Consider the following 23,054-nt stretch of genomic DNA (forward strand, 5'->3'; position numbering starts at 1 on the left):
AAAATTATCCGTCAAATTCAGCTCACAGATAGTTCTGAATAACAGGATGACACAGAGGATGGTAATTTCTTTTTCAAAAGCCTCCTGGGAAGGGGAGTGGGTAACTTGTGACTAAGGAAAATTAGAATTATGAGAAAGTGTTCTTAGGAATATAATACCTGTGACAGGTGAAATGACAAGGTAAACTGGGGAGGGACCCAACATGAAAATCTTACCCGGCCATCACTTGTCAGCAGGATGGAGTCACTCTTTATGTCCCTGTGAATCACTCCTTGGTTGTGCAGGTAGGAGAGAGCCCTCAGAACCGACAGACAGACGGTAGCTATTTGTTCTTCATTCATTCTAGAAAGGAAATCACATTGAAGGAGCAAGGTCAGGCTTAAGACCATCTTTGAAATGATCAAGAGAGGTGGCTCCCTTGTGTTCTAGTGAACCAGTCCATGCTCCCCAGCCCATGTCTCGAAAATCTATGGGGAAGGAAAAGGAAGTCTTTGGGACCTGATTCCCAGAACCTAAGGTCTGGCATTGAGGATGATAGGGGCTCAGTATAAGCTAAAGTAAAGAGACCCCCATTGGCTGGCTTTTGCGTCATCAGTGCAAATGCACTTCCTTGGACTCTTATAGGTAATTCCCCAAGTACTGACAAGCCACCAGGGCCCTACAGAGAGGGCACACTGAATGACGCCAAATTTCCAGGAGTGGCTGCTAGATGACTTTGAGGAAGTCCTTTAACTTCCTCGGGTCTCTTTTTCCTCATCTTGGAAATGGGCAAGGCCATGGTTCTCTTCAAGGTTGGACTCAGGCAAAGTGGTCTTTAGATCTCTAAGATCCCCCTCCGGGACTTGCCCTGCCTCTCACTAGCCCTTCCTCTCCCTCCTCCAGGAGCTGGAAGCTTCTGTTGCTCCAGGTCCCTTTGTCAAGAAGGAAATTGGGCATAGTTAGTTACAAATAACCAAGCATGAATGCGTGATACCCTAATAAATAGACCATGGGAATAAGAAAGGCAAGCACAACACTGGATATGCTCCCCCATTTCATGGCTGCACCCTCCGAAGAAGGTATTTCTGGTTTCAGAGGAGACTGAAGTCAGGTGACCTGCCCAAGGTTATATAGCTCAGAAAGTAACCAGATCATGATTCAAACCCCACCTTTTATGAGTTCAAAACCCATGCTTTTCCACTTTCCCCACTGTATCATGCAGCAATTGTAACTCAAAAGAATGGATTTTCAGCCACTGAAGAACCCAGGTGGGAAGAATGATGTGGAGAATGGAGTCCCTCATTGCCCTCAAAATGACCCATTTAGGCACCTGCCTAACTCAACTAGGTATAAAACTTCCTCCCTCTCACGGAGATATTGAGAGGCCCAAATTAGGTAGCAAATGTGAAAGATCTCCTAAAACAAACTATCAGGCAAACAGAGGAGGCTATCAGGAGACACAGTGCATAACTGACCAGAGCCCAAATTTAAGAATTGACTTGGGGAATAATCCCAGGTAACTTTTAGCTCAGCAGGACAAGTAAATAGATGGCTTTGAATCTGTGTTTCAGTCTTGTTGATGCCAACAAACCCCAACTGAGTAAAACTAGGGTTCAAAGTAAAATCCAAGGAGATAACCAATCAGGAGAATGTCAAAGGTACAAAGTGGATGAGTATGAAGAAACATGCCCTTCTCTTTGAAGAGGATTCCTACCGTCGCAATGAATTGGTCTCATAGGAAAGCAGGTGTCTGAAACAGTGTGGAAACCTACAACTTCTGTGTTCTTGGTTTTGTGGTAAGTGGGCTGGTCATTATGCTGGATTGTTTTCAGATGACAATTTTCACATCTGCCCAAAGCACAGTCCTGAGAGGTTTAGAGCATCAGCCACAGGGACAAGTCCAACTACATCTCAAAATTAATTCAGGACCAAGAATTATCATTTTTAATAAAATTAATAAAATAAAATCCATTTTTCTTGGATTCAATGAGATTTGAGTTATTTGAAGAAGACATAAAGATTTTTCACAGGTCAATGGTAACAAAAACGAATTAACTCTGAGCCCCCAATCACAAATTCCACAAGCCCTGGAATTTATAACAAATGCTACTGACTCTTAATTCAATGACTTTGAAATGGACATGGCCTACTGTAGAAAGCCTGGTGCTTTCCTACTTCAGCAGGGAGGAAGTCAGGTGGGGATAAAAACACCTCAGTTTTGGAGTCAACTCCAAATTCAAATCCTCGCTCTGCCTATTATTAAATACGTGATCTTGAGAAAGATACTTTTCACCTCTATGAGTCATAGCTTCATCCTCTAACAGACAGGCACATCAACACCTACCTTATAGAGATGTGTGAAGGTTCCATGAGTTAATGTATAAAGAACCTGACAGAGCTTGGTACTTTCCTTTCCCTTCTAGAACTGTTTCCTTGAAAAAAGTAGGATATGATTTAACAAGATGCTAGATAGGGCTAAAACTTTAGTATGTATAAGAAACTCCTGAGGGGATTTCCCTGGTGGTGCAGTGGTTAAGAATCTGCCTGCCAATGCAGGGGACACAGGTTCGCTCCCTGGTCCGGGAAGATCCCACATGCCGCGGAGCAACTAAGCCCGCATGCCACAACTACTGAGCCTACCCGCCACAACTACTGAAGCCCGTGTGCTTAGAGCCCATGCTCTGCAACAAGAGAAGCCACCACAATAAGAAGCACGGGCACCGCAACGAAGAGTAGCCCCCGCCCGCCGTAACTAGAGAAAGCCCGTGTGCAGCAACAAAAACTCAACACAGCAAAAAATAGATAAATAAAATAAATAAATTTTTTAAAAAAAGAAGAAACTCCTGAGCATCTGGCTAGATGATGGATTATTTTAGTCCATCTGGGTAGAGCCTGAGATGCTGTATTTCTAACAAGCTCCTAGGGGATGTTGATGCTGCTGGTCCCCAGACCACACTTTGAGTGGCAAGCAGTTAAATGTTTTATCAACCAATCAATCAATCATTCAATGAAGTACTTATTGAATATCTACTGTAGGAAACTCTCTGAACTACCAGCTTAAGGATTTCAAATTCTAAATATCCATGGTATTCCTTGATACACAATTGCTTCTTGCTCTCTGGAGCTACTCTGCCTTCAAGGGGAAATCCATCAACAAAACTAGATGGAGAGAATTAGAAAACACAATGGATTCTAGAGAGGCTGGCTCTTCAGTGAATCCCACAGATACAAAATAAGAACTTGACAAAGGGAGAGCTGTAGTTTTCTGATGCTCTCTGAGGCAAGAAAAAAGCCCCTCCCTTGGACATATTTTTATTAATTGTTTTATATGTAAGTCACATTTGTCTTATTCTTAGGTCTCTTCAGTATACTTGGTGCTACAATTTAAGATGATTAGATAGATAGATAGATAGATAGATAGATAGATAGATAGATAGATAGATAGATATGGTGGTTGTATGGCTATACCAATAGGAATCTGCCAGCTGAAATGTTGGTGATAAACATTCAGTGTCTTCCCTCATGGCCTTTTGTTTTTAGATGGTCTACCACAGACTCAGAGCTATAGGGAGTCATGATTGAAACACTGCCTCATTTTAGTGGAGAAAAAGCAGAACCTTCGATCCCTTATGGGTTTCTGAACACTTTCTTGCTACCTTGCTTTCCACCTATTGTCGCTCAACTGGATTCACTTATGATTTGGATTCCATTTCAGTGACATCAGCTAATACCCAATGTAGCTCTTTCATGACAATCCTCTCAACTCTTTGGTATTTTATTTACCAGCAGAGCAAACTTAAAGTTTCCCAAATGTAACATGATTGTTTTACACGTCTGTTCCTTTGAACCTTGTTTTTCCAGCGAGGTCCATGAACTAACGGCATTAACATCGCCTGGGGGTTCCTTAAAATGCAGAGTATTATGCCCCCCCATTGAATCAGGATCTGCATTTTAATAAGATCCACGGGTAATTTGTATGCATATTAAAATTTTAGAAGCACTGTCTTAGCACATACTCTTTAATTTGCCTTCAATGCCCTTTTCTTCCCACTTGCCTTCTTAGTAAACTCTGATGCATCTCTCAAAACCCATCTTGGACATCACCGTATATTGGAAATCCTTCTTGACTCTCTTATAGAGATACTCAGGTATTCTTCTATGCTACTTATATACTTCTTTCTAATTCTGCACAGTTGTTATAATGTATTTATTTCTAATCTGAGACTTCCTTGGAAGGGTGTATCTGAGCCTTATTCATTTGTATCTTTTGTAGCCCCAGCACTTAGGAAAGAGCCTGGCACATAAAAAGTGATGAATAAACACTTGATGAAATGACCACAATTGACACATCAGAGAAGCAAGTAGCTGAGGGAACAGTGGCAATTAACCATTGTTACTTGCAAGATGATTTAAAAACAGATTTGAAGAATCTCTCTCTCTCTTATGTAGTTTGTTATTATGACATAAAATTTTGATCTTTCACCTGCCCCTGCCTTCCCCAGGTACCCTTGGTGGTATCAACACATAGCAATGGTATAGCAACTTAGGAGAATGAAACTCAGTTTTAGAAATCTATGTAAGGATGGGAAATTCTATTATTTGTCACCGAAACTCCATTCTCAGCAGCTTGCTGATTTAAAATCAGTGGGTTTCAATGAACTTCTGGAGGGCAGGGAGAATGTGAATTGAGTGAATGAACTATACATACATGATACTGTGATAGGCACCTGGGAATACAGAGAAAAAAGGCAGTCATTTCTCTACCTTCAAAGTGCTTAACCACTTATGAAGAGTTCATAAATATAGTCACTGAGGCCTTACCCTGGAAAAGAATAATAAGCACCTTGAACTACTTGCCTGGATAGTAAAGAAACTTACCTGGTATGAGTAACGATGTCTGTCAAGGCACCACCTTCTAGAAATTCCATGACCACCCAGAGCTCATCATTGACAAGGTAGCTGTTGTACATGTCAACCACGTTGTCATGGTGATAATCCCGCATTATCACAACCTGGGCAAAATGGAAAGACACTGTTTGACTTCGGACCATGAAATTTGACTTTTTGTTTTCTCATGGCTACATTTGGGCTGTGAGTTCAACTGATGGGGAGTACTGATTGTGTGTGTGTGTGTGGGGGTATTCAGAAGTCTATTACAGACAATGGGACAGCACTGAGAGCAGCTGGCAGGAATAGAGGGGATCACGTTAACAAATTCAGAGAAAATGGCAGGTCAACCAGACACTGGGTTGGGGGAGAATACGGAGTAAAATCAGGCAGAACCATGGCAGAGTTTGCATTCACAAGAGGGAGTTTAGTTGACTGTTTTGGGGGGATGTGATCAGATATCCCACAGGTTACTTTTAAAACACATTGTCCATACTCTGCTATTGGTTAACTGGGCAGAAGGGTCACCAACTCAAGGTAAGTGAGTCTCAGAAGTGACTGAAGTAAACAGTTATTAGGGCTGGGGCCACATGACACCAATTTAACTTCTTGGGAGGTCTAGGCTGAGTCTGACAGAGTTTGGGCTGAATATAAAGGATAAGTCTTGAAGGTAAAAACATTATGACTTAGGCATTAAAAGGCCAACTTGTGTCTGCTTGCTGGAGAGAGTGTCCAGGAATTGCCATCCTGTGGCCGCTTCTGGTGATATTTTCAGAATGAGTGTTAAATAATAAATTATACAGTTGTTTAAGTTATATTTTCCCTGTCTGTTCTGGCATTGTGGTTTGGAAATAAGTTCCAGAAATCAGGAGCTGTGGACTGGGAAGAAGATGAATCCCACTCACCCCGTGCTCTCTGTGAGGTTTGGAGCATGGAAAAGAAATGGACACCTATGGGAGTTGGAGCTGGGTGGAGCCTTCACATAAGCCATCATGGAAGAGGGTCCAAAGTCACAGCTGATTGCACTGTTACAGCTGTATGAACCTATTGTCTGACCCCGGGCTAGTAACATAATCTGATGCTAGGTTTCCTTATTGCTAAATGCAGATAACATTTTTCTGTCTATGGCTGTTGTGAGAATCAAACCAGACCAATGCTTAGCACAGTGGCTGATCCACAGGAAGTACTTCATAAAGAGGCAGCCATACAGGCATAGAAAGAGAGATGTTATTTTTGTATTTATATTTTCTGTGTTTTCTAATGTCCTAAAATGTACATGTGTTATTTCTGAAATGGGAAAGAAATGTTACATAGGACAGAAAGGATGATCCGAACACACCATCTACCTCATTAAAAAGCAGCTCTCGTCTCTGTTGCTTCCGGAGGTCCATTTTCTTCACGGCAACTTGCTTCCCCGTGTGTTTCTCGGTGGCGATGCACACAATGCCGGTTGACCCTTCCCCGATTTTGATAAAGTTGTCCAAATATTCTCTGGGGTCTCCTGGGCTGACCACCAGCTGCAGGGCTGCCCGGAACTGTTCGTGGGACACCCTGGAGGGCTGCTGGTCTGAGGAGGAGCCCCAGCTGGGTGGGGGGTAGGTGCTAGATGAGATGCTGAGAGAGCTCAGGTAAGAAGCTGTGGAGATGTACTGTGAACTGGTCTGCAGGGAGGGGTGGTGGTACAGGGTGGCTGTGTGGTATCCAGATGGGTACTGGTGGCTGCTTGAGGAATAGCCTGATTTGCTTTGACTTTGAGGTAGTTTGGCAGGGCCCCTGGGGTAGGTGTCGGACCCTGACAGTGGAGGGCTGAGGACCACCTGTGCTCGATCATAATCCACCTGGGAAGACAGACACAGATGGAGAAATTCACATGCTACATCTGAACACCATAGCCATCACACAGCTGGTCCAAATGATGAGCACCACTGCACAACCCACTCGTGGGTGAGGCTTACCTCATGGGGTCCCAGGATGCATCGCTTCCACCCTTTACCTGCACTCTGACCTCCCCATCCTGCCTATTTCTTCCTCCTTCCCTATTAAAATCCCCAGAAGTAGACTCTGAGACCTGGATTCAAATGCAAGTAGTAGGAGGTGATCCCAGGGGTCATGAAGGGGAAAATGCCAATACAGTAAGTCCCCTACATACGAATGAGTTCCGTTCCGAGATTGTGTTCATAAGTCCAATTTGTTTTTAAGTCCAACAAAGTTAGCCTAGGTACCCAACTAACACAATCGGCTATATAGTACTGTACTGTAATAGGTTTATAATATTTTTACACAAATAATACATAAAAAACAAACAAAAAATAAACACTTTTAATCTTACAGTACAGTACCTTGAAAAATACAGTACTACAGTACAACAGCTGGTATACAGGGGCTGATCAAGTGAACAGGCAAGAAGAGTTATTGACCGGAGGAGGGAGAGGAGGTGGGAGATGGTAGAGCTGAAGGATCGTCAGCAATAGGAGATGGAGGGCAAGCTGCAATTTCACTTATGCCTGATGTGGATGACACAGGTTCTGGGTCCTTGCTGGATTCAATTCTACCTACCGTCTTGGAAAAAAAACGATCCAGTGATGTCTGGGTAGTAGCTCTTTTTTCTCATCTTAGATGATGCAGTAGCACTGGATTGCATTCTGAGCAGCTGCTGCAACTTTCATGTACCATTCTACATTCGGGTCCTGTGCCTCAAAAACTAACAGTGCCTCCTCGGATAAAGAAAATCCCCTTGCCATTTCCTGCATTGTGAATCTCTTCAGTTCTTCAGTTACTTCTTCTTCCTTTTGTCTCTCTGCCCTTTCTCTGGGCCTCCAATTCCATAAAGTCTTCATTAGTAAGCCCCTCATGTTGCACAGCAAGAAGTTCAATGAAGTCGTCCTCTTGAAGATCTAGCTCCAGCTTCTCGCTGAGGGTCACTAAGTTGCTGAAGACCTCTTTGGACTCCTCATCCACCTTCTCAAATCCATGAAAATCGTGAACAAACTGTGGGCAAAGGTCCTTCCAAATCCCATTCATGGTGATGGCTGTAACTTCACGCCAAACAAAGTTAATGTTTTTTATGGCCTTGTAGATGTTAAAGTCCTTCCAAAATTGTCACAAGGTTGTTCCTGATTCATCACTCGCCTTAACTGCCTGACAAAAAGTGTGACGTACATATTTCTTGAAAATCACAATAACTCCCTGGTCCATGGGTTGGATGAGCGACATAGCATTTGGTGGCAGATGCACTACTTTGATGTTGGGATGAAAGTTGTCCATGAATGGGGGGTGGCCTGGAGCACTGTTGAGAAGCAAAATAATGTTGAATGGGACATCTTGCTCCAAGCAATATTTCTCTACGTCCGAGATAAAGTGGTGGAAAAATCAGTCCTGGAAAATGGTGTGTGTAACCCAGGATTTGGGGTTACTCTTCCACACAACAAAAAGAGAGCCCTGGGCTATGTTTTTAAGGGCTCTTGGGTGCTCTGAATGATAAACTAAGACAGGCTTCAGCTTCATATTGCCGAAAGCATTGCCACCAAACAACAGAGTTAGCTAGTCCTTTGCTGCTTTATAGCCTGGCATCAACTTTTCTTTCTTATTGATGTAACTTTTGTCTGGCATCCTTCTCCAGTACAGTCCTGTCTCATCCACATTAAAAACCTGCTAGGGGAAATATGCTCCTTCATCAATAATTTCTCAAAGCATTTCAGGAAATTCCCAGGCAGCTACCATATCTGCACTTGCTGCCTCGCCACTTACCTTTACGTTGTGAAGGTTGGCTCTAGGCTTGAACCAATGAAACCAGCCATGGCTGACATTAAAAGATGCGCCCTCTGATTCTTCACCATGTTTCTTCTTCAAGTCTTCATAAAGGCTTTCAGCTCTCTCTTGAATCAACATTAAGCTGAGAGGGACTCGACACTGATGTGATCCTGCGTCCACACACTGAGAAGTTTCTCCATCTCCTCCATCACTTTTCCATGCTTCTTCGATATTACTGGCGACATCATCAGCACAGCAGACTTCACATGTTCCATGATCTTGTCCTTGTTCTTCAGGATCGTGCCGATGGTTGAACAGTTCATGTTATAAGAACTAGCGGCGTCTACCATCTTATTTCTCCTCGCTTCACTCTCTCAATTATTTTCACTTTTGTTTCCATCGTTATTGCTTGGTGCTTCTTAGCAGTACCAGCTATATAACTGTTGCTTTTACGCTTGCTTCTGGACATCCTGGACTTGAAATAAAGATACTGTACAGTACAGTACACAAAAGCACAACCACTTGTAGAGGATGCACGCATGTGACAATGTACACCAGACATGTGAACCAACTTACGTGATTGGACATACGAATGCACGTTCACATCTTTGAAAGTTCACAACTTGAAGGTTCATATGTAGGGGACTCACCGAATACGTAAAAGGGACAACCTAACTCCCTGTGCAAAGCAGCTTTTCAGACAATAAGATAAACACATACAAATCAGTATAAATGTATAATGTTTGAGAAAATCCAAAATCTGCAGGGCTGTGTGTGTGTATGAAAGAGAAATCTGCTTAGCCCTCAAAAGGATTCCAGGCAAGAACAGTCTACTCTGATTGTGAAGAGTGGATTGAGGGAACTTAGTGGAGAGGATGGGGAGGACACACAGGGCAGGGGTGGGGGAAGCCAGTGAGGGGCTGCCATGACACTAGGTGTAAGTTCCAGCAATCACTCTCTGGAAAAGGTCAAGAAGGAGCTCTGGTCACCCCTGGAATGACTGAGGTCAGGGATGGTGAATATTCCACATCATACCACCCTCGCCTCCTTGCCCAAAGCAGAAAGTGCTAATAGATGAATACACTGTTTTGTGTAAGATCCTGATGATAACGAGAGTGTTGGATACATAGAAGGTGTTTGAAAAAGATTCGTTGATTGGACCTCCAGCACCTTCTTAACACAGAGTCCCAGGAAGTCTCTACCACTCTACCAGGATGTACATGGAATGACATTTACATGCCCACTCCAAGGATCCAGATTTGCTCTAAAATGATGGTTACTGGCTACATGTGGCTATTTAATTAAAATCAATAGAAATTAAAAGTTAAAATTAAAAAATTCCATTCCTCACTCATATTAGTCACATGTTAGGTATTTAAGAGTCACCACGTTGGACTAGATATAGAATATTTATAGAACATATAGAATATTTCCACCATCGCAGAATGTTCTATCGGGTGGCACTGTTCTAGTTGAGTTCATTGCTTCCACATTGTAGTCCATTCATTCATTCGTTTAGTGCACAGATTAATATTTAAGCAACCATTATGTGCTAGGCACCATTTCAGGTGCTGTGGGAAGGTCCAGCAATAATCATAATGGATGGTATTTCTGTTGTCCTGGAGTTGACATTCTAGAGAAGGAGACGGATGATAAACAAGAAAATTAATAAATATACAGTATGTGGTCCAGTAGTAATAGGTGATATGAAGAAAAATAAAGCAGAGCAAGGGAGTTGAGAGTAACAAGGTGCCATCTTGCATGGGATGGCCAAGGAAGGCCTTTCTGAGAGGTGTAATATGAGCTGAAACCTGGCTGAAGTGCGGGAGCAAGCCCTGTGACTGTGGGGGGCAGGGGTAGTCCAGGCAGAGGGCACAGCACACGCAGGATTCTGAGGCACACACAGGCTTGAGGAACAGCCTGGAGGCTCTCCTGGAGCAGAGAGGAGGCAGTTTGGAAAGACAGACAGAGAAGCGGTGAGGGGGCAGATCATACAGACCATGGCAAGGATGCTGGATGTTGCTGAGGGAGGTGGGAGCCACTGGAGGTTGCTAAGCAGAGGACAGTGACTCTCTGGATGCTGGAGAAGAGGCTTTGGTGGCAAGAGTGGAAACAGGGATGCCAGTTAGTTTACTTCAGTCAATGTAGGCAGAGATGAGGGTGGGTGCTGTAGATGGGGTGAGAAATGGGATCCAGAGTAGGGTCTGAAGATGGAGCTGATCCAATTTGCTGATGGATTGGATTCGAATATGAAGGAGAAGAATCAAAGATGACTCCCAGGATATTATCCTGAGGAGCAAGCCACTTAATAATATGAGGAGCATAGGGGCAGGAGCAGGCTTCTCGGCTGTGAATGAGCATCCAAGATGGCTCCCAGTGATCCCTGCCTCCCGACATGAATGTGTAGTCTCCTCCCTTATTGTATCAGGTTGATCTGTGAGCAAAAGAATATGGTGGAGGTAATAGTAAGTGTCCTCTGAGGCCAAAAAAGACATTGTGGCTTCTCTGCCTTCTCTCTTGGATCACTTGCTCTGGCTTTCTCCAGCTGCCATGTCGTGAGGACACCCAAAATCCTATAGAGAGGTCCTCCTGCCAAGAGCCAGCTAGAAACTGAAGCCTTCCACCAACAGCCATGTGCACCATATTGGAGGTGATCCTCTGTCCCCAGTCAAGCCTTCAGATTATTGCAGCCCTGCTGACCTCTTGACTGCAACCTCATGACAGACTCGAGGCCAGAATCACCCAGCTAAGCTAGTCACGGAAACCCACAGAAACTGTGTGAGGTAATAAATGTTCATTGTTGTTTTAAGCCATTAAGTTTGGGGATGATTTGTTACACAGCAATAGATAACTAAAACATAGGGTGAAACCCAGAGTTCCATCATGGCCACATTAAGTTTGAGAGAGCTATTAAGCATCCAAAGGGAGATGCCACTTAAGTGACTTAGACATGCCTCCAGTCCAGGGAAAAGTTGACGCTAAAGACATGAATCTGAGAGTCATCAGTCTTTAGCTGGTGTTAAAAGCCATGGTGTTGAATGTGTAAGAGAAAGTCCAAGGACTACAACATCTAGAGACTAAAAAGTGGAGAAGGAACTTGCAAAAAGGAGCAGAGAAGGAGTGGCCTGTGATGTAGGAAAGAAACTAAGGGACTAGGATGTCCTGAAGCCCAGGAAGGAAAGTATTTCAAGAAGGAAGGAGTGATGAACCACATCAAATGCCACGGAGAAGTGAAGTTGGATGCGGCATGTTGCTCGTTGCATCGGGCAACATGGTGGTCATCTGGCAGAACAAAGGTGTCTGAACCTCTGGCCCCTTGCACAGCATGAACAGATGCCTCTTCAACAAGTCAGGGAGCAAGATCTGCACACAGCAGCCTCCTGAAAATTGCCATGGTACCATTCTCAGTTATGCACTGTCCATTGGCTCCCAGATCACACTGCTGGCCTCCTGTACTGCTGCACTCAGACAGCCTAGCATCAGCCAGCAGGGGCCGGGGTCCTGCTAAGCCAGGGCCCTGGCCTGGTTGCAGAGCAGAGAGAACATATTTGAAGGACATAATGAGGGCTGAATATTGATTCTAATGACTTGAGTCAAATCATTTAGCCTCTCTCAACCTCAGTTTCCTCATCTGTAAAATGAGGGTCATCACACCTCCCTCATGGGGCTTTTATGAGGCTTACCTGGGGGAATCCTAGAGCAGCCTGGTGTTTAAGAAAAGACTTTGGACTCAAAAACTTCTTCTGCCATTTACAAGTTGTACGACATTGGGCAAGTTATTTCAACTCCTGTGCTTCAGTTTTCTCACTGGTAAAATGAGAGCAATAATAATAATACCTACCAAATGATAATAATACCTATCTCCTTAGGTCACTGTGAACTCTAAAGAACTGAATACAATCAAAGGATTTGAACAGTGACTGTTCCATACAGTCTGTTAATTCATTCTGGGTAGTGTTATTATTATATAAAGTGCTTAGCACAGTAGCAGGAATATAAAAGAAAATAATAAATAGTAACTACAGTGGTAATAAGACTCGTGAGCATTTACCGAATATGTACAATGTACTGGTAGCATATATACTCCCATACATTAACCTTCTAAAACAATCAAAGTGTTCCTAATTATAATATATTCAGCACTGTATTATAATTAAAATGCTACATTTGACATCAAGCTGATTTTTGTCTAAGGTCCTGGATTTATGCCATACACAAGGAAAACTGGTGTGTGTATGTACTGGGCTGGGGGGGAGACAAATGTTAGTGTAAATTAAATAATTCAATTCTTCCTTTAAATTAAGCTCCAGATTAGCCAAGCCCAGTCTAGTCACAAGGCCAGTGTGTGAGGGCAAGCGGGGTCTGTGACTTTTACTTTTGAAAGTGTGTCCTGGGAGCCACCACATGCCATCATCTCCTGGTGTCTTCCTGGGAGGATCTCCTCCTGTAGTTTAAGTGAAACTGAATTCATTCCCCACAAGCATGTATAACTGGTCTCTGAAGAAACGTCAGAAATAAAAGGCTGTTTCCTGTAGGAATCGCATCCGGACACTGCTCTTCCTTATCAGAGTCTACTCTTCACGGCTGGCATGATGCATCAAGAAAAGGATGCTTGTATCCGGCCTTACATTTAGATCTTTAATCCATTTGGAGTTTATTTTTGTGTATGGTGTTAGAGAATGTTCTAATTTCACTCTTTTACATGTAGCTCTCCAGTTTTCCCAGCACCACTTATTGAAGAGACTGTCTTTTCTCCATTGTCTATTCTTTTGCCTCCTTTGTCTTGTAAATCAACCATACTCCAATATAAAATAAAATAAAAATTAAATTTAAAAATAATTAAATACAAAAAAAAAAGAAAAAGAAAGTAAAGGACGCTTGTTTGCACAAGTGGGACAATTTCCAGTCAGACAGAATGCAGAGTTGTTCAGTGCTAGCTAAACGTCTTCGAAACTAGGTCTTGGAGATAAAACGGTGCCATTGTCTTTCATGGCTGCTGGGAAGAGGTGCAGACTCTTAAAAAAGCATTGGATGAGGAGCAAACACTATCACAGGAGACAGTTTTTGGAACCAGACTCAAGGGATACCAGTCAAAGGACAATGGACTTTGGTTCCAGTGAGAGAATGCATGGTCCTCCCTCCAGACTCCATCCGCTCAAAGAGATGATGGTGGACAAACAGCTGGCTTTGGGAAGGAGAAATTCATAGGTGACTTTGTTCTGGCCACCATGTTGCAGAACCATGGCTCTCAGTTGGGTTTTGATGACCCAAGGTTTCCATGATGGTGACTATCGCTGGCCCACACGTTGGTGGCTGGCCTCATGATTTTTCACTCTAAGAGTCAAGCAGAAGGCAGTTAATCCCACTGTATTGATAAAGCTGAGGCTCTGGGAGGTGAAACTGTTCCCAAGCAATCTGAGGCCAGCTGCCCCAAACCTCCAAGAAGATTACACAACCTGATTCTTCTGCTCAGATCAGGCCTTCACCTCCAGTGGGAGGGTGTCCATATCCCAGCTGCCGGACACACTGGCACCACAGGTCTGCTTTCTTGCCTGCCTTGGCATTTCTTCCACTAGTTGTCACCTCCCTGGCCTACATAATCAAGGGTGGACATTCTCTCTGATAAAAAGTAGGGGTGTTTTACTGGGAGCAAAGTCGGAGCCCCTTCCATTAACCAACTGCTCTGTTAGAAGCCTGTCTCACAGGAGTAACTCACACTGATGTTAATAATGATACTTGACATTTGCTGAGTGCTTCCCACGTGCCAGGGACTGTTCCAAGCATTTCATGTACATGGCTACATTTAAATCCCAAGTTACACAGTGAGATAAAGTCCTGTAATTGTTCCATTTTACAGAAAAGGAAACTGAGGCACCACAGGTTTAAGTAGTCATGCAAAGGTCTCAAAGCTCCTAAGAAGTCGAGCTGGGGTTCAAATCCAGACAGTGTCACTTTAGAACGTGGGTCCTTGATACCTTCTCAGAGCTATCTTTCAATGATGAAAAGGTAGACAGGGTCAGGACAGAGGTGGGCACAGTGTAGAGTGACTCCTACGGAGCTAAAGCCTGATTAGGGTGTTTCACTGGGGGCCCAGATGTCTGAGCAGCCTGAGGCCAAATGCAAGAACTGGGCCAGAAAATGATGGATGATAATGCCTGGGGAAGGGGGGTGAAAAGAAAAATTAAGTGTGTGTGTGTGTGTGTGTGTGTGTGTGTGTGTGTGTTAACAGTCTTGGCATATAGAAATCAGCTCAAAATATACAAAAAAGGAATAATCATCACAGCAAAATGAGTTGCTCATATATACATAATTCACTGCTTTCATTTTTACTTTGGCCAGAGCAGGATTTGTGTTCAGCTGCACTGTCCAAACTTTCTTCTGTGTGTTTGTTCAAGAAAGAAAGCCCAAGCTTTCTTCTATAACATGGTCTCCTGGCCCTTTTACATGGCTCTTAAACTGTTATAATTATTTAACTGTTCTACTCTAAATCATCTGTCCCATGATATCTTATAATTATAAATGGGTGAAACAAAAATGATGAATTTGTCCATATATACTGTTTTGTACATATATACATGTTCATGTCTATAAGAGAGACTTGCAGAAGAGTGAAGCTTGAACTGGGCTACCTTTTCTACAAACTGATTTACAAATATATTCTAGAACAAAAGGAGTACATTTGGAGTCCACATGGGCAGGACTGTAGCATCTCAAGAGGGATGTAGGATTTTATCATCTAGTGAAACCACAATGTGGTGAAATTGGACCAGGGAAAGGTACAGACATTTAATAAGCGAATCCAATGTGCCTCCCACCATCCGTGCCCCAAACCATGTCCAAAAGATCTATGCATATAGTTTACCTTCTAAGACCTTATTGCAAGGGCATAGGGAGCAGGGGTGGAAAGCCACAAGGCAGGAGAGAAAACAATAAAGAGACACCAGAAAGGCTTCCCCCACTCCTCCAAAGAGAACAGTCCTGTGATTTTGTGGAAAAGTATCAATAGTTTCATACAAGTGAGACCATGGTCTGCATACTTTTAAGGGTGATCTCCATATGGCAAGATGTAATAAGAGGAGAACAGATTTATTTTGTAAATTATTACCCAGGCGGATATCACCAGACTGCCAAACTGCTTAGTTGATGTCACAGGACCACTAATTGTCATTGGAAATCAGATACGTTCTCAGAAGGAATTCTCGCTACAGGAATCTTTAAAAATACTGAAAAGACATAGAAACAGTCTTAGTTTCCTTCCTCTAAAATGGTTAATAACATATATTCATTTTTTAGTTTCCCAATGCCTTTTAGAATTCCATATAAATTAAATCTTAAAGAAATGGGCTTTTTCATGTCTCTACTCAAACCCAATCAAAAAATAAGAAGGACCATAAAAACAAAAAAAAAAGCAGTATTATATGGGAATAAATAATCCTCAGTTAACAACTCAGCCAGATTCCCCTTCCACAATGAGCACATCTCCAAGGATAGGGCCAGTCACAGGCTTGCGATGTATCAAAATTATAAATAATTATAGCAATGAATTCATTTAATCAATCAATTTCACCAGTGGTGTGCTGGGGTGGACAGGGCATAAAACTCCGCACAGCTATCAATTACTCCGATTACAGCTGGCTGCCAGCCAGAATTCCCCTGATCCATGTTAGTTAAATGCACATTAATCTGAATTTGGCAGTGTAATCAAGGACCTAACTGAACTGTGAAATTGAATTCTGCAGTAGAACATCATTTGACCATTTTATGCCAAGGCTAGGAAAAAAGGCTCGGTGGGGGGAAGGAGAGAGAAAGAAAAGAAGGAAAAAAACCCTGCGGCAGCATCTATTTGTCACTGTGGCCTTCCGTGCTGGTGACAGGGAGGCTGCGGCTGGATTGTGCTGGACGTGTGTGTGTGTGTGCACACGGGCAGGCGTGCTGTAAGTCTGCGTCCACAGAATGGGGACTGCGGAAGTTTCCATGAAGGATGGTGTCTCTCTATCCACTCCTTGCAGTTACAGGGGATGGGAAGGCAGCCGGTTCCAGTGCCTGAGTGTGATGCTCCAGTACACCTTTCAAAGAACAATAAAGCAAAGACACTGCTCATCCCCCAAATGAAAAAAAGCCAGACTGCGCACTGCTTGTTCTCCACAAATCAAATGCAGGATAAAAGTGAATCATAAGGCTCTGAGCAAGAAAAGGACATCTTAAATTGTCCTTACTTGACTCAGCGGGAAAGGTAACAGGACCAGGCTTGGCTTAGGGAAAGAAAAACGTCTGCTTGTAAGGATTCGGGAGAGAATCAGTACCTAGCTTTCTCTGTAGGGACATTTTAGAGACTGATAATTAGGGGAAGGGGATTCATTAAACCCTGTGACCTGCATCCCTGCTGTTATGCTCTGCAATCCCACAGCAGGAACGCCACTGATGGTGGCCAGTCCCCACCTGCCTGGCCTGTGGCGGATGGGCTCCTGTGTCTCCATCCATGACTTTCCAGCCTCCACTTCTCCCGCTGAGGTGGCTGCTGACACGAGAGCTCCGATTACAGGATGGTAGGGAGTTGTTCCACCTCCAATGACATCTTAATAAACAACAGCTACTGTCCCCGCTTGAGGCAAAACCATGTTCAGTTTCCTCTGAATTACTTATATTCATTTACTAAATGGAGTGGCCCTGTTTCAGAGCCTATTATATGGACCAGATGACAAAGAGACACAGCACACACTTTGAGCTGGCATTCAATTTCAGTGAAAGAGGCACGCATATCACAGCAGGGAGCAGCGGTCAAGAGCAGGGCCCAGTAGAACCTCAGGGATCAAGGTGTCTCCTTAAGGTCCTGGTGCAAGGAACTTGGGAAGGAGGTTCAGTTCTGGATGATCAGACACTTGCTGGGTTTCCAAACTGCATGTAGCAGAAAGCCATTCACCATATTTAGCATTTTTGCAGGAAAATCTCCCACACCGCGAGGCTGGATTCCTATTTAGGCATGTAGGAATTTACACCTTATGACACGAAGTTTGAAGAGTCATGTACTTCTCTGCCTTACAAAACGGATGGCAAACGCACACGGAGAGTTCTGACAAGTGGCTCATGACCCCTACAAAGAGGCAAACCCTAGTTATTTGAAGAAATGAATCAATCTCCCATCAGTAGGCTCAAGGGGACAGGGTATTTCGGGCTCTTCCTTCACCTCCGAATCAGTATATCCAATTAACCCCCCACCGTTGCTACTCCAAACTAAGGATGCATCCTCTATTCAAGAGCATATTACTCTGACCCGTGATCTGTCACCGCCTGCAGGGACATGGTGGGGGGAAGGGGATTGCACCTTTAGGGATTAGTTCACTGCTGTAGAATATGGTTCAAATGTGTCAGGGCCTCTAAGAGCACTGGGACAGACAATGCCAGGTTAGATTCATTTCGTTTTTAATTTGGTACCGGGAAAACCCACTTATAATGACCAAAATACAATTTACTTTGAACCACAAGAACGTTCATGGGAAGATGAGTTCATTCATAGGCAAATGATGCCTAAAGTCTCCATGAGAAGGGACAGATGTTAGAGATGTTGTTCTGAATCACCTCTTTGATGTTTCATGAGCCTTAATGAACATCTTGCGGGAGCCCATGTGTAAAGGAAGAAAAATCTACAGGCGATACTATCCATTGTTATATTAAGCAATTAAGCACTTTCTCTCTCCCCCTGCCCCCTTCTCAGATTTTTGACGCAGCCCATCAGATTTCAACATCCTCGTCATTTCACTACCCATCAGGCCCTAAAGTATCTCTGAAAAGTGTTCTGCTGGGATCCTTAGTAGATTAGGAGCTACAGTTTTTTTCCTGGAGCCTTGGTTGAATCTGGGTGTGACAAGTACCACAAAGAATGGTGAGACATTAAACTATTGATTCAGGAAGGCTGAGCACACTGGTTCAATTGCTTTTTCCTTCTAGGAAAACCAAAGTGAAGCTGAGCAGGGAAAAATCATTGCACTGGTGACCCCAGAATGAAGGTCTAGGGAACCATGCCACTGTTTTTCTTGCATCCTCTCTCTTCACTCAGAGCCCCCTAATATGCTAGCTATTTGGGATGACGTGGGCCCAGCATTGGTCACTTTGCTGCTCTGTGCAGTGGAGATGAAGAGGGTAAGGTAGAGGGATTGGTTGGCAGGAACCATCACAACTATGCATCTATAGAGATGATGGCTCTTGCCTTAATGCTGCTAAATTTTCTGTTCTCTCTTAGCAGCTGTCTTCCATAAGAAGTCTGAGAATGTCATTTCCATTCTGGAGAGTAGAGAAAGCACTGGGGGGCAGGATTGTGGTCCTCAGGCCAGTTCAGTCGTTAAGGCTCTGCATGACTTTGAGAAGTCACACGGCTACTCTGGCCTTCCGTGACCCATATCTCTAAAGAGATGACAGTAGTAATTATGAGGTTGCACAGAGTGGCCGTGAGGGCAGAGTCAGATAGAACCTGTCCCCATATTTTGAAAATATATAAAAGATTATACCGACAGGATGCTCCTGTGACTGGCGAGAGCAGATATGGTGACATGTTTTCCAACCAGAAATATTCCTGAGACTAAGGGCTGACACTGAGGGCTTGCCATGTGCTAACTCCTTTACATTTATTAAACTTTTTTCATCCTCAGGACAAGTTTGAAGTAGGTATTGAGACACCCTATTTACAGATGAATGAACTGAGGCACAGACAAGATCACACAGCTAGAAAGTGCTGGAATCTTGGGGATCTGATTCTAGAACTTGCGCTCTTCAATGCCTTCTGTAATGGGTGAGAAAATCTGGTCTGTCTTTTATAAAATCAAATAAGACCATCATTCAAGGTACAGTGAGTGCGTAGGAGAGCCTCAGGGATCGCTACTCTTAATGCTTCCTTTGCAACCCATGGTCCCAGCTTTACCCACAAATCACAGTCTGCTGATGCTAAGGTGCTTCTTAGAGGATTCCAGCCTACCAAGAACAGACAGAATAAAGTGCATTCCCATGCACCTCAAATCCACCTGTGAATCAGCACCCATTCTTTGTCAGAAAGGTGAGGGCTGCCTGCGGTGTGTGCATCTAGGCCCCAAGGCCTCATATCCATCTCTCTGCTCCTTGGTTTTCTTGGTGGAAATGGGAATGTTCTGGAATAGGTAGGCTTTAGAGTGAGATGGACCTAATTTTGGATCCTGGCTCAGCTGTTTGTCTTCATATCCTTGGGATGTCCGGAAAGATATAGTCTCTTTGAGTCTCAGCTTCTTCACTGTAAAAGGGAGATGATCTTGAATTCTTCCAGAGTTGTTGTGAGGACAAAATTGGGTCATGCTTGTAAAATGTCTAGCACAGTGCCTGGCACACAGTAACCTCCAGCGTCACATCACAGCTGTCATCCATCTACACACTATACACACAGACTGATGTATACAGATGATGCATATTAATAATTAGGCTACTGTAATTGTCAACTTATTTAACCTCACTCAACATCATAAGGCAGGGGCAGTCTTTATTCCCATTTCATAGATAAAGAAGTAAGGGCACAGTTAAGCAGTTTATTCACCCAACTGTAAGTGGCAATATCAAGACTCAAACCCAGGGAGTTTATCTCCGGAACCTATAGCCTTGACTGCCAGAAAGCATTTGGGGAACGACAGATAGAGAACAGGGCTTCTCAGCTGGAGTTGCTTCTGCTCCCCCTGCCCCATATGACATTGGGTGCTGTCTAGAGATATTTTGGTTGTTACAGGTGAGGGAGGGGTGCTACTGGCCTTTGGTGAGCAGAGGTCAGGGGTGCTGCTAAATATCCTACAGTGCATGGGGTGCCCCACAACAAACAATTACCAGGCCCAAAATGTCAATAGTGTCAAGGTTGAGAAATCCAGCTATAGAATGGAACAGGATGACACAAACCAAGGGGACGTTATTGCTGCAGGTGTTAGAAGGAGCTCGTAAGGAGCCAGGTTAAGGCGTGTCACCGCAGAAGCTATTCCTGTGCCATTGGGGATGTAGCCAATGTCCGGCTGAGGGGGTTGAGCCCAGAAAGCTGGGTCCCAGCTCTGCTATGAGCAGACTGACTGGGCTGTTTCCTGTTCAAAGTTCTAGAACTCCCATGGGATCAGCTGAGGCTCAATTTTAGTGGAAAGCCTGTACTGATGACTTCTTCCCTTGCCCTATCCTGCTTTTTTCCTATTGCTCTCTCTCCCTCAATAAATCACCTGTTCCAGAATCCCTGTCTCAGGCTCAGCTTCTAGGGATCCCAGCTGAAGAACATCTGCTTTCCTGAAAAGTCTCTAGCTGCCCATCAGAAGTGCTGTCAACATCATTCTATCCCTTCTTCCCTCCCACTGGCTCTGAGGAAGCAGCACTCTTCTCTTCTGGTATTTAGAGTTTACATCACTTATCTACACTCTAAATACCAGCTTCTCAAATCACAGGGATGGTTGCTACACAGCCATTTTCCTCAGCATCCTTAAAGGTCTCTTTTTCTACTAACCCTTCCTCTCATTTCATGCATCCCAGGTAACCTCCAGAATTTACAGGACTGTGAGGCTCAACAAGGCAACACATGGATCTGGCAACCAGCCAGCGTTTCGTGAACTGGCAGATCTGGGATGACGCTGGGGGCTTCTTGGCAGTTGGAGCCAGAACAAGGGATGGATGTGCCGGGCCAGCACCAGACGCCCAAGCCAACAGCCGCCTCGTCTCTGGAAAACATTGGCATGAGCAAAACCAAACGCACTGGAACAGGGTCTCCAGCCAGTTTCCCTCCCTGTAAGGCAGGCTTGTCTGCAGGGGAGGGTGGAAAGCAGTCTCTCTCCATATCCGTTTTGGTAATTCTGTGATCTGAATGGTGCTATATGGATATGGTTTGGCTTTATCTTTTCCCTCAAGGTTTCATCTGCTCAGCCCCAGCAAAAAAAAAAAAACATTTAAAAGTAAAGAGATGGATGCCAATATCTACAGATTTCATAACATCCTTTATTCCTGTCACACTAATGGGAAAGGTAGGTAGATAACATTGGAGGAGTTTTTTACTGTGGGTTAACATTTGTGAATTTTTTTTTTTAATTTAAGCCAAAATGTAAAGCTGGTGTCGCACACACACACAACCACACACACACACACACACACACACACACACCCCTCCTCATTTTTGCTCTATCTGGAAACTTACTCAAGTTTCATGCTTTCTCTTGTTATTGGAGATGTGAACATTACCCATCAGTTTCTAGAATTTTCCATGAGCCAAAGTAAAATTATCTGAGTCATGATTGCTATTTCTTCTCTCAGCAGGAAATCCAAATGTGATTGGTAGATTTTTAAGAGTCTAGTTCTAAGGACACAGGCACCTGAGTCTTTTTAGAGAGATGTTATATTTTTAATCAAGTAAACGTTTTAATTACTAACAGGCCTCCTACCTCCTACCCTCCCACAAGACCTGCTCGTGAATTTCTCACGGGTCTCCTATGAAACATGGAGCAGCAGATTGCTCCTTTGGAGTTCTGATTATAAGGACTGAAAAACACTTGGTAGGAACTGTTATGGGTTTTTTTTTTTTTCTTAAGCCACAATAGTAGCCAAATAGACAAATATAAAGCAGGTCTGCTTTGCCTTATATTTGGAAGTCTGCAAGAAGAGGGAATCAGTGAAGAATTAAGCAATCTATCCCCTCCCTCCCTCTTTCCTCCCATCCTCTTCCTATTCCTCCACTTAACCTAAAGTTTTGGTGGCCACTGGGACCTCTCATGGGTTTTATTGGCAAATGCAGTTGAACCCCTAAAACTACATATGCCAATATAATGGGAAAAATACTGAACTGGGAGAAACTGCAGATCTAGATTCTTATTCTTCTTTTGCAACCAACCAACTGTGAAACCTTAAGTGTGCCATGTGACTTTCTGGACCTCACTTTCCCCTTCTGTGAAATGAGTAGGCAAGGGATGCTGGTGGTTATATTAAATCTCAAATGCCTCTAAGGATTAGGCTAATGGGAAAAATTAATGAAGTGGGCTGGGCAGAGCCTGTCCCTTGTAATGGAGCAGCTTTTACCTCCAGCCAATTCTATTTCCAATGCTATGTGAAAATGTGGGCCCAGGGATAACAGGTTGTCCCATTTTTCATAAGAGAAATCTGAGACCCAAAAGCTGAGAATTCTAAGTGAAATATCTTGATTTTTCAGATGTTGAAAATGACTATTGCGTGACTAAACATGTCAGTGGGCCAAATACAGCTCCATGACTGAAAGGTTAAAGCCTCTGGACACAATTTTCTTGATGACCATGACCTAAAACAGCTCCCAACAACAAGCATTCAAATATACCATACACACAAAATCATATTTGACCCTGAATAGCCAAAGCAATCCTGAGAAAAAAGAACAAAACTGGAAGCATCACATTTCCTGATTGCAAACTATATTACAAAGTTATAGTAATCAAAACAGTATA

General features: G+C 43.6%; 1 protein-coding gene and 1 long non-coding RNA gene across 6 annotated transcripts in view; both read right to left on the reverse strand.

Annotated features, from left to right (window-relative positions):
* Positions 1 to 23,054, reverse strand: part of LOC309644516 — a 578,167-nt gene that overhangs the window by 238,407 nt on the left and 316,706 nt on the right. The gene's annotated exons all lie outside the window — the stretch shown is intronic.
* The window catches only part of PAK5 (p21 (RAC1) activated kinase 5), a 319,504-nt gene that overhangs the window by 18,994 nt on the left and 277,456 nt on the right, over positions 1 to 23,054 (reverse strand). For all 5 annotated transcript variants that reach the window (XM_082428216.1, XM_082428217.1, XM_082428218.1 and 2 more), the window contains 3 exons: positions 6,213 to 6,704; positions 4,858 to 4,991; positions 216 to 342 (listed from right to left, as the gene is read on the reverse strand). In XM_082428216.1, the coding sequence (XP_082284342.1) occupies positions 216 to 342; positions 4,858 to 4,991; positions 6,213 to 6,704 (753 nt within the window). The remainder of the gene's footprint in view (positions 1 to 215; positions 343 to 4,857; positions 4,992 to 6,212; positions 6,705 to 23,054) is intronic.

Source organism: Balaenoptera physalus, assembly GCF_965194825.1.
Source record: "Balaenoptera physalus genome assembly, chromosome: 16".
NCBI lineage: Eukaryota > Metazoa > Chordata > Mammalia > Artiodactyla > Balaenopteridae > Balaenoptera > Balaenoptera physalus.